The sequence below is a fragment of the Sander lucioperca genome, chromosome 21 (assembly GCF_008315115.2).
Source record: "Sander lucioperca isolate FBNREF2018 chromosome 21, SLUC_FBN_1.2, whole genome shotgun sequence".
Taxonomy (NCBI): domain Eukaryota; kingdom Metazoa; phylum Chordata; class Actinopteri; order Perciformes; family Percidae; genus Sander; species Sander lucioperca.
Window position 1 is genome coordinate 6,618,461 of NC_050193.1, and position 13,112 is coordinate 6,631,572.

Below are 13,112 nucleotides of genomic sequence, written 5' to 3' on the forward strand. Positions count from 1 at the left end.
GAAACACTTGTAAACAAGGTCAGTGTGTAATGGAGAATGATGGGGAAGTAGGTCAGTGGGGTGACAGATGTTGACATGTTCTGGATTCAGAGCTCATTGCTCAGCTGTAGTTCTTTAAAAGCCAGCTGGGCTCACACCCATTAATGAGCCATCTCTAGATCATAATCGATGACCAGGCGCACACATTTGCGTGCAGACACACATGCACTCACATGAGGGTGCATGCATATACGTGTATGCATGTGGAATGAAAAATAAGACATTTAAGTGTTCAGTTAAAACTGTGTATTCCTTGAAGCTCAGCCACACACACACACACACACACACACACAGACACACAGACACACACACACACACACACACACACACACACACACACACACATACATCCTCGCATCTCTCCGCCTCTATTCCTCTGGCTGCCTCCTTATGCCTCCTTATCTCTATCTTTCACACGCCACCAAAGAAATATACAGTAATTCATATCCATGATTGATTCAATGTTTTATGCACGCCTTGAGGAGGGGAAGAGCAATTATATCATGTTTGAGTTATAGGCTCCCGGCGCTATGTATGTGTGTGTGAGAGCACCTGAACTTAAGAATGCTCCACTGCTGGCTGCATTTGAAAGAAGACTACTCCTTTGACTGATGGCCTATTCTGTCTTAATCTCTCAAGTCTCTTTTTGCAAACACTCAGTATGTTTGCACTGTACTTAGACATCTTCTTGGCTGGGGCTGTTGGCTGCTTGTAAATCATACGAGTCTTAAGGACACATAGCTCAATTGATAGACATGCTTGAGCTCCTTTTACTGGTTGGCTGTGAAGCAAGGGCTTCTGCAAGTCCACTTTAGCAGCCAGAAGGACACAATCTTGTTTTAACAGGAGTGCTAGAAGTAGAAGCTCATCATATTTCTTAAAACATATTGTAAAACACAGGGCCTCTGAGGAAATGTGGAAAACACAATGAAACAATACAACGAATCAAGATATCCAGACCTTTGTGTCTGCAGTTAATTGAGGTGACCTAAAGCTATAGTTTATTGTATCAACTGTCGAAGAACTGTACAAAGATTTGCGTGGGTTTTAGGCATTGCTTCCTGTTGGTGGCAGTACTGACCTCCTGCAGGACCAGGGCTTTGCTGTTGTAGGGCAACGCAGAGTCACAGTCTGGTATGTAGTCTACACAGTAGTTGGCAGCAGCCTGGGGGTCCTCCAGAATCAGTAGCTGCTGAATATCTCCCTGAAATAAACCAGAGAGCAGACAGAAATGACAGACAAGTGTCATGTTATAAAGCCAGGCATACAGGAGAAGCAGAATCATCTAAATGGAGTACTGACAGAAACACAGGAGCTGCAATAATGCAAAGTGAAGAGATCAGAGACCACAAGACTGAACCTGTAACAATAAGCCACAGACACTAAGCGAACACAAAACTGGCTGCAGATGTAAAGTAAAGTATAATAAAGTAGCATCATCAAATTGCCACTACTGCTATTGCTACTGACTATTGCTTCTCTGTGTTCCCATAACTCCAAGAGGGCCAGATTGTGTACACAAAACAGTCAAATAGCTCTCTTTCACCCCTCCCCACCCCCCCTGTCAGGACCTTTCACTTCCTATTCTGCCCTGGAGGCATAGCCAGTGTGTATATACAAACGTGCACAGAAACAGCACTGCTGGACCCTGCAGCACTAAGCCCAGAGCCTCTGTTAGCTTTAATGGCCTTACACTCAACATCACTCTTGTCTTCTGTCAACATTATATTATTACATAATGCTCTGTAGTGCTGAGATACAAAATTGTCGAGTAAAATACCAAGCACAATGGTTTGGAAATGCTTTTCTCAGTTATATATTACTATAAAATAAATAGTATTAGTTAAGACAACAGTATTAACAACAAGTGTGGCTTAAATAAGTTTTTGACGGGCATTTGTCATTATTTTTGAAATTTTTTAGGTTAAATAATGAATAAAGAAATATATTCAAAAGATCAGTTGATAGTGAAAATCTCTGCACGCTGCAGTGTTAATTCTCTGACACACAAGTTGGAAAGTAATTCAATATAAACCAAAAGCAGGCAGCCACATGGCACAGTGTTTGACAATGTTTAGATTACATTAGGGATATGAATCTATGTAACTGGCAGGCCACTGCAAACATATTGCCGGGTGAAATGTTATCCAGGGACAGCTGGGCAGCCATTTGTGATAAATCAAGTCAGATTAACTGCTGGATACTGTGGTAATTATAGTCCCATTGTAATCTCTTTAATTAGGCTTTAGTGGCCAGAGGTGAAAGAAATCAAAACATATTGCTTCTCCGTTACCCGCCACCAGCTCTTATATCTTCTTATACAGCTCATGGCAGTCATCAAAGCAAGTCTACGCAAAGTCTGGATCACCATACAGAAAACTGTAAACCTAGGAATGACTGTGGACATTATGCTTTCATTTATGACATCAAACATGAAAGGAGTTGTTATCCACCTATCCTTTTTTCTTCCTGTTTTAGCCAAAAGCCAGTGTCAACCAAAGGAAATGATTGCACTCTGAGGTGAGAGACAGAGAGAAAGGGCGAAAGAGAGAAAGGCAACGGGGAGTTAATCCAATCTAATCCAATCTCAATTTGAGATCAAAGGCAACACTTTCACAGATAAGTTTTCCTGTTTTTCTTGCCTAGCAGGGGCTCTTTCCTCTAGAAACACTCAGCGAGTAATGTGTTGCCCAAAATCATGTGTGCTCTGCCATTCTCCATTTAGGACGGGGCAAAGACATCAGAAGAGGACGTCCTGTGTAGACGTCCTGAAAAGGAAAACTCCTCAGCTGAATCCACACATTTCTGATGGCTCGCATACACCCTGCATGAAGTCACACATGGCTCTGTTGGCAAAGGTTCATTAGTGTTTCAGAGAGTGACCTCATTGCTTTCCCCTGATGTCTGCAATGAGGTGTGTGGTGCCAGCTTGCCAATCAAATCACAACTAACTAGATATTATATAAGGTGATGTTCACTCATACGCAGTGCCTTAATCAGATCTCAATCTCTAAAAAATGACTTGCCTTTTTGTGTTAGTCACAACCTCGTGTGGGTGAAGGAAAAAACAGAAATTAAACTCACTGTAATGAATCAGCATTTTGATGCTCCCCATTTGCTTAAAGTGCAACATATGTTCACGACTGACCAAAAACATCTGACCACCATCAGACATAAGGCAAATTATGCCTTAAACAGACCTTGACCCGATTTAATGTGCTTTTCCGATTTGTGTGGTAAAGCGATGGGGTTGCTAAGCATTTAAACAAAGCTGCCTTTAATTATATGCTCGATAGGTCTTGGTTTCAACATGTCTGTAACAGTGAGCAAAAAACATCTTATTTCCAGTACTACAATTGAGACAAAAAGGATCAGATTTTCCTAAGAAATAAACACTGGTCTGGATCTTATCGAAGCAGTCAGCGTGTTGGAGTCACATACACAGGGCACACAGCGGCCAAGAAGGAGCTCCAAACTTGTGGACAGTTTGATGTTTGCTTTACTGTGAATGCAAGCAGAGCAAGTGTTGAGTTTGAACACCCAACTTTTGTCGTCATTTTTTGGACAATCTGGAAGCAATAGAGACATTAGTGGCTGACCACAGTCCCAATGCTCCCACGCTGAGCTCCCACACTGAGAGAACTGGGCCGGAACACCGGCCTCCTCCCCCAGAAGCAAAGCCTGGGAACAGAGACCCAGGGGTCATCCTGATTAATCTCTCCTCCCCTGGTACCAGCCTCACCCGAGGTGTACAACACTGATGCTTAGATATGCACAGCCAGACATATATGCATATGCATACTGTACTGTAAATGCACACAGTGAAACTCATATTTTCCCATCACATTTCAGTGAAAAATCTAAAACAGATGGCTCATTTGAGAATTTTTCACTTACTCCACAGAAAACAAGATATTAAGACTCAATTTCTAGATTAAATTAAGTGCAAACTTCGATACACATGACCACAATGACCACACAAACTGCATGGGTTGGACTAAAGGATGGATCCGATCAACAGATGAGGAGTATTAGTCATCACCACAAATAATGTATCATCTCTACACATAGGATGATGAATAAGGGCATGGGAGTGTTTTTGGAATAAGACCAAAGCTGAAACGGTCTCCATTGCTTCTGAAAAGGAAAATTTATAGAGCCCACAAGGAGACGCATTTCTTAACTGGAGTGGGGTATAAAGTAATTTAAAAACTGGAATGCCTGTCAGGGATAGGGTAGGAAGGGAGCGTAGAGTAACTTATAGCATTAGAGGGTTAGGTCACTTTCTTAGGTCACAGGGAAGATAAGGTTAATGTGTGGAAGTTAGTTATTGACTACATAAGCAAAACCCAAGTCCTAGTGAAAGTGAAGAAGGCTGTGGTTTCTGTCTATTAGGCCAATAGGGAGTGATAACAACACTCCCTCTCTAAGTTTAACAGTATGTTCCCGTTTGCAAAGTGTGGGGTATTCTCGGGACACTGAGGGGACAGAGGTTTGGGAAGAAGGTAATTTTCTGAACTTGACTGTACCTTATACCTCTGTCTGTCTTTCCCTTTCTTTCTTTCTTGCTCCATTGCTGAGCAGACACAGAGCCTCGAGGACATGGCAGGGGAAGGGGCTTGAGCTGATCTCTATTTCATGCTGTGGGCAAGAGATTTAGAGTGGAGCCTCATTGGGAATGACAATAGAGCAGGGGTTGCATATTGTCATGGGAAGCACCAAGAATGACTTATGACAATAAAGGTTACTGGAAGAGGAAAGAGGAATTGGACTGGACACTCCCAGAGCTTAGTCTGAATCTTCTTGCTCATCCTTGTTTTCCCAACATACTGATACATATTATAATGCTCTTAACTCAAGATATGTACTTAAAATGATCTTATTTTTAGGAAGACACAATTTGGAAAGACTTAAGTCACTTTATCTGTGATACATGTCCCCTGCTACTCAGTGATTTAAAAAAAGCCCAACATGTGTAGCCACAAGAAGCAGGTATTTTTCCTGACCAAACACACATTCACAGTCAAGCATGTTTCTTACTGCACAGCTGGCCATTCAAGCTCACATCAACACAGACAGATCTATACTGACAAGTCCAAAAAGCAAAAAGAATGTGTAATTTTTGGCTTTGCAATGGAAATGATGAGGCTGAGCATGTCTGAACAACACGTCCCCTCATCCCCACTCCCTCCCAAACATCTCTTTTCTTCTGCATTGCTTTGTTCTTGCAGCACTTCATTGACCTAAGACCCCTGCCACCCAATAGCCAGATTTTCCCTTTTAAATCTTTTCTTAAGTAGCTTTAAAGGTAGGGGTAGTAAGTACCAAATACAATTTATATTCTGCTTATCCAACCATTTCCTAGACACAACTGTATAATGTATGATACTGTATAGATCATATACAATTTGATGTATGCATTCAAGTTATAGAGGAAACTATTCAAACCCAAGATTCTATTTCTTGTGCATTTTTATGCACATTTCTCCAAATATAGGCCTGATATATGGTATGTTTTAGATCTTGGGAAGAATTGAAAAGAAAGTGGATATTAGCAATGATTGGCCATTGGTGCAGTATGAAGAGGTTTTCTAATCTGATCAACAAACTATCCAAATTCTTATCACTTTGCTCAACGGGAAATGTTCAAGTCAGCGGCAGTGTGGATAAAACATACTGAATTTGGTTAAATGTGATGTAGTGTAAGTCATACAAGTGTCCTACAGCGCCTTGTCAGATAATTCAAATAATATGCATTGCATTTTACTCAAATGAAACAGTTTCCCATGATCAAACCTATATACTTACATAATAACACAAAGTTCACATGATACCGACTCTCACTTACTTCCTTTGTCAACTTTAATGAAGACATTCACAAAGAAACACACTTGGTAGCAATCAACTGCATTTTTTATTCTTTTCATTCTATCTTTTTAGTAACTGCCCAAACAGACCTGTTGAAACTTTGGATGAATACAATAATAAAACTAAAACAAAATTAAAGAGTATCACACCATAGTAAAACACTTGGTTTCAGAGGCTCCCATAATTTTATAATATCCTACCTCAAATACATCTTCGTCTAGCAGCCGAGTGCCAAACACAGTGACACCGTCTGTGCTGACTACAGCGTTGTCCCCTCGCAGCAGATCCAGGGTCTCTACCCTCTTACAGTCTAAGTAGAGGGTCACAGACTTGTCCTGCACGCTGTAGGCTATCCTGTGCCATCTGAAAGAACAAAGTGCGAGAGAGAATTTACAGACGGTTGAGCCTTGGAAGGAGGTATTGTGGAAATGTAGAAGCGCAAGTATTTTGTCTGTTACCCAGCAGAATCAATGATGCAAAGAGCTGTTTCACATCTCTTTCAAGTGAGGCAAACCAGACGTGCATTTGAGCCTGAAAATATGAAGGATTGATTTCCTCAAATCATTGAAGGAAGCGCTTCGCAAGCATCTTATTACCTTTAAGGTCACTTAAAGTTAAGCACATGGAGTGAGCTGTATGAATCAGGCTACAGAAAGGTGAGGCCCACCTCAGATTTCAAGGCTTGGGAAAGTTATACAACCACAGTTACTGTAATATAAATTACAGAGTGCTGGTGGGTCTGATCTACTGCAGACACATCACAGATACAGTGTGCTGTTAAATCAACAGAAAGGCAGATAGTTCATTCATATCTTCTCTAATGGAGATGCTATAGGCCCTTAAACTACCCACTTTCCATCAGCCAGGTCGATCTTCTTGAAGATGGGATACAATTCCGGTGTGGGCTGCCCATGCTGGTCCTCATACAGGAAGACAGGCGAACGGCCCAATTCCAGCCCCAGCTGCTGTACCCCCTGGTCATCATACACTGAAAGCAGGAAGAACTGGGAGCCCTTTTTAGCACGCACTGTAGTCATCACAGAGAAATTCTCTGGAAATTTGGTGGAATCTGGGAGAGGAGAGGAGAGGAGAGGAGAGGAGAGGAGAGGAGAGCTGGTAAGTCATACAAGAGAGAGCACAGCAGGGAACAGATATTTTTGTAACATGCGTGCACCACACGCTGCCAGTGAGACCTGAGTAAAGATAATACTGATGCAACATATTGCCCATGAAGACAGTGAGCACCCATGAGAAAGAGCAAAGGGAGTTCAAAGTCAGATCTCTTAAAGTTTTACTGAGGAGAGAACACATTTGAGAGCTTTTTGCATTTTCTAGAAATCCTCATTGGATAAAAGTCCACTACCAGGGAAGAGCTGTTTGGTTGGAGCACTGAGCTGGATCTTTTTATCTATATTGTAGGCCAGGTCGCTCTCCTCCAAGCCCCTCCTGCTGGTGCAGAGACCAGCCTCCAAGGACACCCCCTCCATGTTCTCTGACAGATCCAGCACTCGCAGAACATCAATGGGATCAGCTGGAAATGAAAAGAAAGAAAAAAAATGAACCATCTGTACATTGTTATAGAGCAGATAGAGGAAATATAGTTGTTTATTGTATTTAATGCTCACAGATCTGATTCTATTGCTTTAAACACAATATTGTTGACAACTTGACATGCTTGTAAATAAGCCCTGCTTTCTGTTTATTCCTGTTTATAGCATTTTAGGAAAAACTTGTGAAATGAAAAAACTACTTATGATAGGGTGGAGCTTGTGGCAGATTACAGCAGCAAGCTTTTAGTCATGTCAGTGCAACACTTAAACTCTACCAGTGTGACAGCACTTTGTTGTCTGGCTCAGTTAAGTGCTGGTTGTTACCGAGCTGAAGAGCAGGGTTTAGTGTGGCTGGAAGCTGGTTTTAAAGTGTGGAGGCTTCCTGCTTCCTAGCAGTCGGAAGAGCCGAGCTCCTCTGAGATGTGGCGGCAGGTGGCCAGGCTTCTGTGGGTGTTATTATAGGATAGGGGTGGTACACAGCCTAACCCATAATCCTACTGCAGCACACCTGACAGCTGACACCTGCACACCGCTCACCCTGCACCAGCGAGGAACAATATGTCCGCATCGCATTTCTCAGAATTTGAACACTTCACTGGCACAAATAAACGCATCAGTGATTCATATAGTCTCGCTGCTAAAACATCTGCCCTAACAAGGCAGCTAGTTTTGTATTAAACCTTCCAAAGCTTAGTCTCCCGAGAAATTAAACATTTCTGCTAAGGGGGTAAGACTGTTTTATTTGTTTGTTTATTTATTTGTTCAAAAGTGCAAGTAAATATCTGAAAACAAGATTAGAGAACAGAATATGGCCAATTGATGTAAAACTACCAACAGAAAATATTCTCATGAAAACACTTGAAGCAAGTTGATTTCAATTATAAACAGGAAAACCGAGCTAATGAATTGTTAAGATGGAGATTTTTTGTTGTTGAGCAAATGCCTCTGTAGATATGAGGTTTCTCCCAGTGCTGGTTCTCTCATTACAATGAACCTGAGCATTATTTGCAGTCTGCTGGTCATGTTATCAGATGTTCTGTAGATAAAGTGCTGCCGTAAGCATTAGCCAGGATCAGAGTTTTGTGCACAGCTAGTCTCCCACCAGCTGATATGAGAGCCTGTTCAGGGAAACTCAGCACTTAGCATTCCAGGCATCTGAAATGAGGATCCTAAACCCAAATTGCCTCCTGCAGCTCTTGTTGCTCATTCAGAGTTCACCTTTTATATTCCTTGTTAATTAAACATGTGGAGAGAGTTTACCGTTGCGCAGACATTGCTTGCAGAAAAGTACCACGTTATACATTTTATTGCATCATTTATTTGCATAGCAGAGGCCGTTTACTCTGAGCAGCTTTGAGAGCTCGCCCTCCCAGTCCCCTGGCATGGCAACAGGGCTGTAAATAGGTTAAGCTATGAATTACAGCCAGGCTCCAACAATAGAAAACATAAGGTACAGATCTAAAGGTATTTAAGACCTCAGGGTTTACATTTTGAATGTATATAGAGTCGTAAACAAGCAGTGTAAATTAAATAATTACAGAAATTGCAACAACAGAAACCTCAGTCTATTATGTGCAAGCGGCACCAATGAATATTCACCCACACACAGTCATTTTGGATAATTTTCAAATCTGCTCTAGCCATCATGACACTGAACCAAGACCTAAATGTCAAGCAATAAGGTTACCCCCCCCCCCCCCCCCCCCCACACACACACACACACACACACACACACACACACACACTTACATCAAGGACACTGACATTGTTTTTGATTTCACATTCTCACATTCACGTCAAGGCTTTTTGTCTTTTGGTTTTATATGGTCACCTGACAATGCTGGTTAAGTTGGAGAGTAAAGGGAATGTTTTGGTTGCAACAAACTTCATGACATTTACCTTACAGTAACAAAGTCATCAAAAGGCTGGCTGCATCCTTGAATGCCATAATCAGGCTGCCACTTCAGAAGCAAAAAACAAAGACATGCCACACCAGAGTCTCTCTTATTTTTGTAGCTAAAAGCTTGAATACATTTGCATTTGCATTTCTGTCGAAGCACTTTATTATTTACAACAGTTTACTTTGCACTTTACATCATGCCTGGGTCCTAATCCTTAATGTTTGTATTTAATTGAATCGGTAGAAGTGTCTCTGTCTTTGTCTGATCCCAAATGAGCTCTTTGTAGCTCTGTTGTGGCCTTGACTGCAAATCAATTTCCGTTGGGATAGCAAAGTTTAAAGTTAGTGTTTTAGTCAAAGGTCAGACTCCAGTAAAAATACTCATGCACAGAGAGAAAAAGAGGCCATAAGGCAGTGATGTTTGGAACAGTCTGAATAATGTTCTAAATTGAAGCAACATGGGTCTAATTATACGGGATTCTTGTGTTTCTGTCAGCCCATCCAGAACAGCACCTGACAAAATGATCTTAAAACAACACAATTAAACTTTTCAGCAGAATTGTTTAATTTCAAGTAATCCAAAGATGATATGTCAATACACCCCATGAACCGTATTAAGTACATTTCTGCCTCAACCACTATACATTTATAAAAAATAAAAAAAAAAAATAAAAAAAAACTGTTGCCCAATTCTAAACATGCTCCAACTATAGGCTGTCAGGAGACTGTTGACCTCTGACACTCTCAAAACAATAGAGAACAGTCGAGATGTGCAACAATGCCAAAGGGAGAAATCTGAGACAAGCAGCAGAAATTCCTCCAAAAAAAGAAACTGCATTCACAATGATCGGTCAGTTAAACGTGCAGTGAATAATAGGCATCCCACACCCGAGTTTGCAAAGTAAACTGTTATAAGTTTGGCAGGCTGATTCAGAGAATGTGGGAAAAACCTGATAGCTGCTGCAACAACATCAAAATCTAGTTAAATATAAGCATGACCCAGAAAAAATACAACCAAGTTTATGTTGGATATCCATTGAATATATTTATCCATTGAATATATTTATATATATATATATATATATATATATATATATATATATACACACACATATGGCGGTGTCAAGACGAAACTCCCAGGCTTATGAGGCTGGTGGCCAGATGAAGTCTGGATCTATGCAGCAATCAATAAAAGACAGTTATCTATTCCCTGTTTTGGATCCATTGATGTCACCTTAAGTTATGCCAATTCTTGCAGCCTCTTTACCTTTCCTGCAGCACTGACTGTCTCAGCAGGTTTTGCTTGCATCTCATTAGGCTTTGTGGTAATCATTCATGTCCTTACCTCACCTGTCAAATTATCTTACTTCTAAAGAAGTGTAGCAAGAGTGGATGGGCATAAATGAGATCAACACTCTGGTATGGTCACTGAAAGACAGAACTCCCAACCTTCTTGGTTATATTGTCGGCCAGTGCAGCATGCTGTCCCCACAACTTAAAGCTCCCATGACATGGTGCTCTTTGGATGCTTTTATATAGACCTTAGTGGTCCCCTAATACTGTATCTGAAGTCTCTTTCCCGAAATTCAGCCTTGGTGCAGAATTACAGCCACTAGAGCCAGTCCCACAATGAGCTTTACTTAGGATGTGCAATTTCTGTGTCTGTAGCTATTGAGGAGGAGAGAGGGGGGGCAAGGTGGAGAGTGGGGGTGTGGCCTTGACCAACTGCCACTTTGAAAGCCATGATGTCTCTTTCTCTCTCATGGGTGGGCCAAATTCTCTGGGCGGGCAAAGCAGAGAAAGGGGAGGTAACCTTGCACCTTATGAGCTCATAAGGAGGAGATTCCAGATCGGCCCATCTGAGCTTTATTTTTCTCAAAGGCAGAGCAGGATACCCAGGGCTCAGTTTACACCTATTGCTATTTCTAGCCAATGGGGGACCATAGGCAGGCTGGGGGAATGCATATTAATGTTAAAAATCCTCATAAAGTGAAAATGTCATGCCATGGGACCTTTAAAGATGGTTGGTATGGCTCAGCATGTTTGAAATAGAATCATACAATCTCTAAGGACTGATGACTCAGACTGTCCAATCACAAAAGGTCAGAGTACATGGGAAGGAGCTGAAACATCCAGCAATTTCACAGACATCTGGCATTTCTGCCTTCTTTTTCTTGTGATTTTTCTATGAGACAACCATGTCTACCCAGCAACAGAGCAGTCCACAGGCTTCCTGACAGAAAAGAGCTGAACAGTCCATCTCACAGATCATGCTCTATTCGCTGGAAATTCCACTAAACAGTCTACATCAGTGTATCCTCTCTGACTGTGTGACACTTGACACAGTCCCTCCAACTCAGCACCACTTCAGTTATACATGGACATAATGTGTTTCCTGTGTTTCTCAAGAAAATGTCTCTGAAGACATTCTTTATGACTCACACCACCTACACTCCCAGTTCAGCCTGAAAAAATACCACTCGCACACACACAATACAACTCTGTCAAAAACAATTGTGCATGGGAACTGAGGAATTTTAACAAGAAATTAAGCCCAAATGAATCAGTGAAAAATTCCCATAGTATCTTGGACAACACCCTGAGATGACAGAAGGAAAAGCAACACTTTTTGTGAAATGTAACTCTTTGTAAAAACTACTGTTTCTGTTGGCATTTCTTCAGAAAATGTTTTAAATTCAGTAAGCTGTAAAACATGTGGTGATTAATAATAAAAAAAATTGATCCAGAGGAAGTGGTTGAATAAATCCAGACATCGTTTCTGCCAGGCTACATGAAGAACAGCCTTAATCTAATTAGCAGTGGGTGTGACCTTTTGTCTGGGTCACTGCTGTGTGTGCACAAGAACACTATGAGGTGAGGAGAGCTAATACACCCTCTGAACACATAACCAGCCAAATAAGAATGGTACACTGACTGCACACACAGAGTTACACTAGTATGACCAAACAGCCTGCGCACTGTTCATATGTAGCTCAATTATAACGCCCACAGAGGGAAAACAACAGCACTTTGGACCTCTGCCCTAGTCAAAATTTCTCTCTGAATCACTGTATTATTTTATCTGTCAAACACACTTCTTTAGTTCTTGTAAACAGGGTCATTACTGTAAAACAACAACATGCCATCATAACTTCGCGTAAACATACACGCCACTTCCTAAAGCCAAGTGGCGTGTTATCTGTACGCATGTTGAGCTATCTGCGTGTATGTCTACACTGTATACAGTGGACGGCAGTCTGCAACGTCACAGCGTAAACATACACGCCACTTTCTAAAGCCACGTGGCGTGTTATCGCGAGGCTATGTGTTATCGCGAGGCTACGGTTGGGTTTAGGAAACGCCACACGGGTTGAGTTTAGGAAAAGAAGAACCGGTTGGGATTAGGAAAAGAAGAACGGGGTTGGGTTTAAGAAAAGAACAAACGTGGAACGGAAACATCACACGGGGGACACGAAGGAAAAAGTCCAATGTTTTACCCATCCTCCACCCCGACCAACCTCCCTACGCAGATTTTTGCCCTTTCATACTACTCGCTACGGCATCAATTCACACGCAATCGCAAGGTAATGCAAGCCAATGGAGGCCAAACGGCGTTGATAAACACGCTAAAAAGCGAATGGCATACGAATTGGCGTGTCTTACATACGCCACTTCATGAGATCAGTCTGAAAACAAAGAAGAGCGTGTTAGAAATATCTATGGCAAAAGTAAATTTGTAGGGCTGGAAGTATGCA

At 41.6% G+C, this 13,112-nt stretch overlaps 1 protein-coding gene across 4 annotated transcripts in view; it reads right to left on the minus strand.

The window, feature by feature from the left end:
* col5a3a (collagen, type V, alpha 3a) overlaps positions 1 to 13,112 on the minus strand; it is a 50,956-nt gene that overhangs the window by 31,766 nt on the left and 6,078 nt on the right. For all 4 annotated transcript variants that reach the window (XM_031312778.2, XM_035996893.1, XM_031312779.2 and 1 more), the window contains exons 2-5: positions 7,271 to 7,438; positions 6,760 to 6,976; positions 6,108 to 6,270; positions 1,121 to 1,243 (exon numbers count right to left, since the gene is read on the minus strand). In XM_031312778.2, the coding sequence (XP_031168638.1) occupies positions 1,121 to 1,243; positions 6,108 to 6,270; positions 6,760 to 6,976; positions 7,271 to 7,438 (671 nt within the window). The remainder of the gene's footprint in view (positions 1 to 1,120; positions 1,244 to 6,107; positions 6,271 to 6,759; positions 6,977 to 7,270; positions 7,439 to 13,112) is intronic.